This window comes from Orycteropus afer, unplaced genomic scaffold, assembly GCF_000298275.1.
Source record: "Orycteropus afer afer isolate SDZICR_OR568_19922 unplaced genomic scaffold, OryAfe1.0 scaffold00229, whole genome shotgun sequence".
NCBI classification, from domain to species: domain Eukaryota; kingdom Metazoa; phylum Chordata; class Mammalia; order Tubulidentata; family Orycteropodidae; genus Orycteropus; species Orycteropus afer.
In genome coordinates, this window is record NW_006921816.1 from 3,193,233 (window position 1) to 3,202,924 (window position 9,692).

Genomic DNA, 9,692 nt, shown 5'->3' on the forward strand with positions numbered 1-9,692 from the left:
ATTTGGTACATTGCACTTCTCTTCATCTAAAGCAATACTTATCTCTATGTATCTAAAAGTGTTCACTACCCTTCTCTCCCACCCCTGGTAACCAACAAAGAAAATTTCCTTCCATAGATAAACCTTTCCTTGACTTTGACAATAATGAACTAATACAACATTTGTCGTTTTGTGATTGACTTATTTCACTCAGCATAATGTTCTCCAAGTTCATCCATGTTATATGGTGTTTTGCAGATTCTACATTATTCTTTAGAGTTGCATAGTATTCCATTGTGTGTATGTACCATAGTTTGGTTATCCATTCCTCAGTTGATGGACACCTACCTAGGTTGTTTCCATCTTTTGGCTATTGTAAATAGTGCTGCGATGAACATGGCTGTGCATATATCTGTTCTTGTCATGGCTCTAACTTCTTATAGAGTATATACCTAGTAATGGAATGGCTGGATCAAATGGTATTTCTACTTCCAACTTTTGAAGGAATCACCACACTTCTTTCCACAGTGGTTGTACCATTTTACAGCCCCATCAGCAGTGTATGAGAGTCCCAATCTATCCACAACCTCGTCAGCATTTATTATTTTCTGTCTTGTTGAACTTTGCTACTAGTGCTGGGGCAAGATGGTATCTCACTTTGTTTTGATTTGCATCTCTCTAATAGCTAATGATCGTGAGTATTTTTTCATATGTTTATTGGCTGCTTGAATATCTTCCTTGGTGAAGTGTCTATTCATGTCTTCTGTCCATTTTTTAATTGGATTGTTTGTGTTTTTGTTATTGAGGTGTTGCAGTTTTCCATACATTCTAGTGATAAGTCCCTTGTCAGATATGTCATTACCAAATATTTTTTTCCAATCTGTAGGTTCTCTTTTGACTCTTTCATAGAAGTCTTTGGAAACATATAAAAATTTAACTTTTAGAAGGTCCCAATCATCTGGTTTCTCTTCTGCTGTTTGTGTATTTTGAGTTATTCTTTATAGTCTATTTATTCCATATATTAGGGCCCTTAAATTTGCCCCTAGATTTTCCTTGAGGAATTCTATAGTTTTAGGTTTCACATTTAAGTCTTTGATCCATCTGGAGTTCATTTTTGTGTATGGTGTGAGGTACAGATCTTGTTTCATTTTCCTGCAAATGGATCTTCAGTTTTGCCAGCACCATTTATTAAACAAACATTATCTTCCCCATTTAATAATGGGTTTTGGTCCTTTGTCAAAGATCATCTAACCATCTTCTGGTGTTTAGTTTGCTTGTTTTGTTTTAAAATTTGTATTTGTATTTGCTTTAAAACTACTATTATTAATAATACTTTTGTCCTTTTACTATTATTTATTTGTGGTAAAGATGCAACTAGAAATTATAGAGGCATGAAAATAGTTAATACTTTGTATAAGTGACAAGATGTCTCTCTTTTAACTCTGGGTTCATAGGACTAAAAGAATTAAAAGAAAACAAACAAACAGTTAAAATTTTTGTTCAGGAGTTGACTGGAAGTCTAATAGCCCATAGCTTTCTTATGGTATCACTTGAGGTTTCTCTTGACTAAAAATAAAAGATGGTACAATATTCTTAGAATAAAGTCCCTTTGCTTACCTTCACTGTATAATACCTTTTCTTGGCTTAATAGAGAATTTCTATGAGAATTGGTCTTGAATCAAACATTTCAGGAATTTAAAAAAAAATAAAATAAATAAATAAAACCTCAACAATTGTTGCTACCCAGTCAATTCTGGCTCACAGAGATCCTACAGGACAGAGTAGATCTGCTCAGAGAGTTTCCAAGATTGTAATCTTAATGGAAGCAGATGGCCACATCTTTATCCCATGGAACAGCTGGTGAGTTAGAAACCACCAGCCGCAAACATTTGCTTTGCAGCTGACGGCTTAACCACTATACCACCAGGGCTCCTTATTTCAGAAATAATAGACTATAATAATGATACATATTTTCTCTGGGAATCAGTACCCATTCAGGCCCAGTGAACTAACCTTAAGCACTCTCTATGTGTGTCTGAGCTTTACTTTGGAAAGAAAGTTAAGTAAAGGATAGAGAGGTAAGGAAAACAGTAGTAGATACTACCATTCCAATCAGAGTTTCAACTCACAGTTCTATCCATCCCTCATTCATTGATTCCTGGACCTAAATGATATCTCTCATGTTTTATGTGTGTTGTAGGATGGATAATGTAGAAACATTGGATTAGTAATCTCTTGGATTTTTAATGGAATGGTCCTAATGGCTTTAATTTTCATGCCTGGGATAAGTAATCCCATTTAACACCTAGAAAAATAAAACTTGATATAGTTATCATTACTCAGACCACTGAAAAAGGTGACAGTGCTACTAAAATCTATTATCAACAGAATACAACCAAATAGATCACTCAGTTTTTAATAGAATTTCACCTTGTTAGCTTTGTTGCTTAAGCAAAGAATTGGAAAATAAACATTTGTATGGCTTAGCGAATGGATTTTTTTTCTTTTTTAAAATTATACTTTGTGGTAATGATAATGTAGCATTCACAATAGGATCATTCCAAAACAGGAAGTGATCCAAAGGAGGATTAGCAATGAAAGTCACTAAAATATCAGGGGTCTGCATTCACCCAAAATAATGCATGTTTTTCAAAATAATGAAATAGCACAGACATTTGTAGCAATCAGCTATAAAAAAAAATAATAAACTCACTGCCATCTGGTCTGATTTGATTCATAGCAACCCCTCCTTGGGTTTCCGAGGCAGTATCACTATGGAAGTAGATTGTCCAACCTTCGTTCTGAGGTAAGATCCCAAATTATCTTCACATGAGTTAGCTATATAAGTGTTACTAATGTTAATTGTCAAAGTAAAAGTAAACGCTGCTAAGAGTAAATCCTACCTTTAGGAGATGTTCCAACTGTTGATTCTGTAACAGAATTTGCTAATAATGTTGTGCTTGGTGTTAATACAGATGTTTTAGTTATCAAAATAGCTGTTGATGATGTATGATTCGTTGTACTTTCAACATCTGGAAAAAAAGTAAATACGTTGTTATGGTTACCTAGTGCTGCTCTGACAAGAATATACCACAAATGGGATGGCTTGGACAAACAGGAGTTTATTCTTACGATTTAGAGACTTTAAGTCCAAGTTCAAAGTGCCAGGCTCTTAGGACTGTGTGAAAGCCCCTTGACCTTGGGCTTCAGCTCTGCCTCTTGCTTCCAGCCCACTGAAGCTAGAGGCTTTTCTTCACTAGGTAGCTACTGTCTGTGGAGGCTAACAAGCCCAAGGTCAACAAATAAAATGACACAGTCCCGATGTTACCAAACCACATGGAAAACCATTAATTCAAGTCCATTGTAAGTCCCAAGGTCAGCAGAGCATGGAATCCTGCTGAACGACATGGCTACATGCAGGTTCCAAGAGTGCCATAAGCTAGAGAGTATCCCCAAGGCTTCTCCTTACATACAGGAAGCAGACCACATCCTAAAAGCAGCTACTCAGCTGCTGGTGGTAGATCTCACCATGGAGCTGATTGCCAGTCTCATCATGGGGAATAACTACCACCAGCTGCCCAGCCACTCATCCAGGTCCACCCAAGTTGACATACAAATTTAACTACCCCATATGTTAAAGTAGTTGCTTTTATATTTACATTTATTTTGACAAGCAGTAGATTAGTTGAAAGTCAAAATTGTATTTTTGTTATTGTTTCATTTAATTTGTTATGACCATTTAAACAAAGTACTCAATTGTATATATATTACTGCTAACCCAGTTAGTAGGGCACAGATTTGAAATTGTTTTTCTAGTTGTAATGATTCAGCCTTTGTGTTCAGTATTCATTTACTAGCTTCACACACTTTTCACCAATGGCATGAAATTTCAAGATGGCTGGCAGGAATTAAGATGCATTGTGTATTTCTGAACCTATATAATATCTGATTAAATGAATAGGAAAGTAAATTTGAAGTTTAACTATATATATATATATATATTTAACTAATGATATTAACCATACTAGATGAAATAATTCAATGTGGCTTCTTTGAGTAACGAGTATTTCACTAAATATTTCCATATCAGACTAGTTATTAAGTAACAAAATGTCAGTATTATTATATCTTAATACAAACAAACAAACAAAAAAGAAACTCATTGTCATCGAGTTGATTCTGACTCATAACAACCCATGTTAGGTTTCCAAGGTTGTGAATCTTTACAGAAGCAGACTGTTTCATCTTTCTTCCATGGAGCACCTGGGGTGTTCCAACCACTGACCTTTTGGTTAGCAGCAAATGCCTTAACCACTACACCATCACAAAGCAAAGCATATATACAGTATGACATTCTAAAACAAAATGATAAATTTTAAAGAAATTAAGCAGTTGCAACATGTCTACATTATACATATGTAGCAAATGCTACATACAAGCATTTTAAATTATTAATTTCTCTAAAATGTAACAGTATTTGGGCAACCAAGGGGACAGAAATTGAGGCAGTACATTAATGTGATTCATACTACATATTTCTTTTCAATAATTCTTAAAACTTATATTGAAACATAGGAGCAATCTGATCTGTAACAGCTGGAGTGGGTACACTCATCAATTTATCATTTTTTTCAAAGTGAAGTATGTAGGATTTAAATCTCAGTGATCTATGGAAAATTGGCATCCAATAAAATTGCTTTAATGTATTAGTGTTTATGTAATCTTTTTAATCCTCCATCTTGTTGGTCTCTTTATACTCATAGTTATGTTGAAAATCAAAAAACAGCAAATTTCTACAAAGGACTTGGAGAAAGTATTAATATTGATAATATTGATTATTTTTTCATGTTGTTAATATTACTTTGTCTCTACAGACATAATATTATTCAAACACAGGTAATATATAGCATGTTAATTAAGGGAATGGACTTTGAGGCTCAAACACTTATGTTCGAGTTTCAGTCAAACTGGATGGGTAATTACAATAATTATATGTCATAGTATGACTTCTCAAATTTAAATTTCTTCCAAATTCTTTTGAATTTGAGAAAAAAAATTACCTCCAATAATGCTGTGTGTCAGTGAAAAGCAATAGTGTGGATGTTATGAGACAGAGTGTATTTGTTATTTCATTTTACAGCCTTGAGGTGCTTAGAAGTGTTAGTGCTTAACTGACTGTTTATAGACACAGTACACAGGAATTGCTTGATATATTCAGCACATGCAGGTATGTTCAGCACAGAAATGACAGAATTGCATTTCCACAGGTTTCCCTGATATCTAGACAAAACTCTTTTTACCTCTGGAGGTATTCTTCACACTCTTGGTCTCATCCCTTCTCCAAAAATATAATAAGGAGCAGGAATACCACATGTGTGAGGAAATCTTTTCTGTAATAGTCATCTTATCATTACTATCTTATTATCATTTTTTAAAGTGTATGACATAATACTAATTTTTAAGTTCAAATTGGAGTTGAAGAAGTTATACAAGGCAACAGACCACTTTTCTTGGAAAATTCTCCTATAAATATATAAACTCATCGACATCCTAAATAGTAACAGCATAACTAATATTTGCAAGGAGATATATCTTCCTTCATTCCTGTTTTTTTCTCTCACTGAGCAACTATTACATGAAAAGTATAATTAAATAAGAAGAGACTGTATGATATACCACATAGTATTGTCCTTGAGTACCTTTCAATTTGGTAGGGAAAATAATTCTATGGGCAATGAACAGTAGAAAGTATTCTGTATAGGTCATAGAAATAGTATAGACTAGTGTTTTTTAAACTGTGGGTTATGATACAATTAAAGAGTAGTAAAATCTATTTTTACTAGGAGTTCTGGTGGTATAGTGATTAAGGCAATTTGCTGCTAATCAAAAGGTTGGTTGCTCAAACCCACCAGCCATTCCATGGAAGAAAGATGAAGCAGTGTGCTTCCACAAAAATGTACAGCCTTGGAAACCCTGTGGGGGTTGCTATGAGTCAGAATTGACTTAATAGCAGTGAGAAAATCTATTTAGCAGATTATAATCAGAGCTTTTGTCAAATGAAAATGAGGAAAAGAAACAATATTATTTCAAGTAATAAGCATACTGTTTCATGAAGCTTTTTGCTTATGTGTGTGTGTGCCTTTGTCAGTCTGCATGTATGTGAAAATGCAAAATGTATTTCTTACTGCAATTACAGTTAAAACGTTTTGATGTTACTGGATACAAAATACATTGAGCAAGAATATATAAGATGAAAAGAGCACCTGTTCTGGAATGAGCAAGGAATTCTTCATGAGAGAGTTGACATAGGAGATAGACCTTGAAAAGTAAGAAGGATGGGGATAGCCCTGGAGCAGGGCAATGAGAAATATTTACAGAGGACTGCACACAGTTCTGTTTGAGTAGATTTCAAAGTGTTACGGAAGTATGTATGGACATTGGTAAATTACTGGAGGAAGATTATGTTGTTCTTCTTGTTGTTAGGTACCATTGACTAGGCTCCATCTCATAGCATTCTATGTGCAACAGAATGAAACAATGCCAAGTCCTGCACCATCTCACAATCCTTGTTATGCCTTAGCTCATGATTGCAGCCACTGTGTCAATCCATCTCATTGAGAATCTTTCTCTTCTTCACTGACCCTCTATTTTGGAAAGCATGATATCATTTTCCAGAGAATGATCCCTTCTAACAACATGACCAATTTAGGTGAGATGAAGTTTGGCCATTCTTGCTTTCCAGGAGCATTCCAGCTGTACTTCCCCCAGGACAGATTTGTTCATTCTGCTGGCACTCCATAGTATTTTCAGTATTCTTTGCCAACACCACAGTTCAAAGGAACGAACTCTTTGATCTTCCTTATTCATTGTCCATCTTTCATGTGCATATGAAGCAATTGAAAATACCATGGCTTGGATTAGGTGACCTTAGTCTTCAAAGTGGCATATTTGTTCTTTAACACTTTAAAGAGGTCACTTGCAGTGGATTTTCCAAGTACAATATGATGTCTGATTTTTTGACTGGAGCTTCCATGGGTGCTGATAGTGGATCCAAGTAAAATGAAACCCCTTATAATTTAAATATTTTCTCCATTTATCATGATGTCATTTGCTCAGCATACAGATTGAAGAAGTATGGTAAGAGGATGCAACCCATCCTGACTTTAAACTATTTAGTATTGCCTTGTTCTGTTCAAATGACAACCTCTTGGTCTATGTACATGTTCCTATGAGGAAAATTAAGTGTTCTGGAATTCCAATTCTGTATAATGTTATCCATAATCTGGTGTAATCCACACAATCTAATGCCTTTGCATCATCAATAAAACACAGGTAAACATCTTTCTAATATTCTTCATGTTCAGCCAAGATCCCTCTGACATGGAGGAAGATTGTAGATGACCATAAACATCAAACAGAGTATTTGGATTTCATCAATGACATAATGAGGAGCCACGGAAACTGAGCAAACAAATTCTTCCATAGGAAAAGTAACATGAAAAAAAAGAATAAGTAGAGCAGAGAATGAGAAGATACTGGCTGAACTGAACTTCAAATACCCACTTTTATATTTATCAGTGTCTTTCTGCCCTCTTGAAAGAATCATATGAGGTCAATGGATACACACATATAAGGAGATTTAACACAATGTGCAGGTAGGCACCACCATATGAACTATGAATATTGAACATATTGTGGAATACCAGAAAATCAGACAAATTAGTCTCAGAAGAAATACAATATAAATGCTCCATGGGAGCAATGAGGGCAAGACTTTGGCTTGCTTAACTTTGGACACATCATCAGGAAAGACCAATCACTAGAAAAGGAGATTGTGGTTGGTAAAGCAAATGTCAGAAAAAAATGAGAAAAACCCCTAATGAGATGGATTGACACAATAGGAACAACAATGGACTCAAATATACCAATAATTTTGTAGATGACGTGGGATGGGCAATGTTTCATTAGGTAATACATAAGGTTGCTATAAATCCTAGCCAACTCTATGACAATTAACAACAGATAAACACTAGTATGGTAAGGAGCTGAATAGAAGATTTCAAAGAGCAGCAAACAGTGGCTATAGATAAACATGGACTTTACCAGATGAAGTACATAGGAATCAGATTATCTACATCTCTCATAAGAGACAATGGAGAAGCTCAACATCTTCAAACAAAACAAGGCCAGGATCTGACTGTGGAACACACCATCAACTGCTCATATACAAGTTCAAGTTGAAGCTGTTAACATTAAAGTTAAAATAAGCTCATGAGAGCCAAAATATGACCTGGATTTATATCCCTCCCAAATTTAGAGACCATTTAAATAATAGATTTGAGGAATTGAACACTGATGACTGAAAACCAGAGCAATTGTGGGATGACATTAAGAACATCATCCAGAAAGAAAGCAAAAGGTCATTAACAAGATAGGAAAGGAAGAAGAGACAAAAATGGATATAAGAAGAGACTCTGAAACTTGCTCTTGAATGGAGAGTAGCCAAAGCAAAGGAAGAAATGACAAGATAAAAGAGCTAAACAGAAAATTTCAAAGAGCAGCTCAAGAAGACAAAGTCAATTATTATAATGAAATGTGCAAAGACACAGACTTGGAAAACCAAAAGGGAAGAACACAGTCAGTATTTCTCAAGCTGAAAGAACTGAAGAGGAAATTGAAGCCTCGAGTTGCAATATTGAAAGTTTGTATGGGCAATATATTGAATGATGTAGGAAACATCAAAAGAAGATGGAAGGAATACACAGTCACTGTACCAAAAAGAATTGGTCAATGTTCATCCATTTCAAGAGGTGGCATATGATCAAGAACCAATGGCATTGAAGGAAGAAGTCAAAGCTGTGCTGAGGGAAGTGGCGAAAAACAAGGCTCCGAGAATTGATGGGATACCCATTAAGATGTTTCAAAAAACAGGATGTTGCACTGGAGGCACCTACTTGGCTATGCCAAGAGATGTGGAACACAACTAACTGGCCAATTGACTGGAAAAGATTCATGGTTGTACCTATTCCAAATGGGATCCCAAAGAATGTGGAAATTATCGAACAATATCATTAATATCTCACACAAGAAAATCCTACTGAAGATAATTCAAAAACAGTTACAGCAGTATATTGACAGAACTTCCAGAAATGCAAGCTGGATTCAGAATAGGGCAAGGAATGAGGGATATCATTGCTGATGTCAGATGGATCTTGGCTCAAAGCAAAGAATATCAGAAGGTGTTTACTTGTGTTTTATTGACTATCCAAAAGCATTTGATTGTGTGGATCATAACAAATTATGGATAACATTGAGAAGAATGAGAATGAATTTCAGAACACTCAATTGTGCTCAGGAGGATCTTGTACATAGACCAGGAGGCTGTCATTCAAACAGAACAAGGGGACACTGCATGCTTTAAAATCAGGAAGAGAATGTGTTAAGGTTTTATCTTTTCACCATACTTGTTCGATCTCTATGCTGAGCTAATAATACGAGAAGCTGGACTGTGTGAAGAAGAAAGTGGCATCAGGATTGGAGGAAGGCTCATTAACAACCTACATTATGCAGACGACACAAATTGGCTCTCTGAAAGTGAGGATGACTTAAAAATATTACTGATGGAGTTCTGACAAGATGGCGGACTAGGCAGAAGGACTGCACAGACCCTCTTCAACAAAGAAAAGGGAAGCCAATTAACACAGACACAGAAG

The 9,692-nt window shown here is 35.4% G+C and overlaps 1 protein-coding gene across 1 annotated transcript in view; it reads right to left on the bottom strand.

Annotated features, from left to right (window-relative positions):
- Positions 1-5,382, bottom strand: part of EMCN (endomucin) — a 112,647-nt gene extending 107,265 nt beyond the window's left edge. The window contains exons 1-2 of the mRNA XM_007948871.1: positions 5,280-5,382; positions 2,883-3,011 (exon numbers count right to left, since the gene is read on the bottom strand). Coding sequence (XP_007947062.1) covers positions 2,883-3,011; positions 5,280-5,382 — 232 coding nt within the window. The remainder of the gene's footprint in view (positions 1-2,882; positions 3,012-5,279) is intronic.
- Between the last annotated feature and the right edge of the window lie 4,310 nt (positions 5,383-9,692).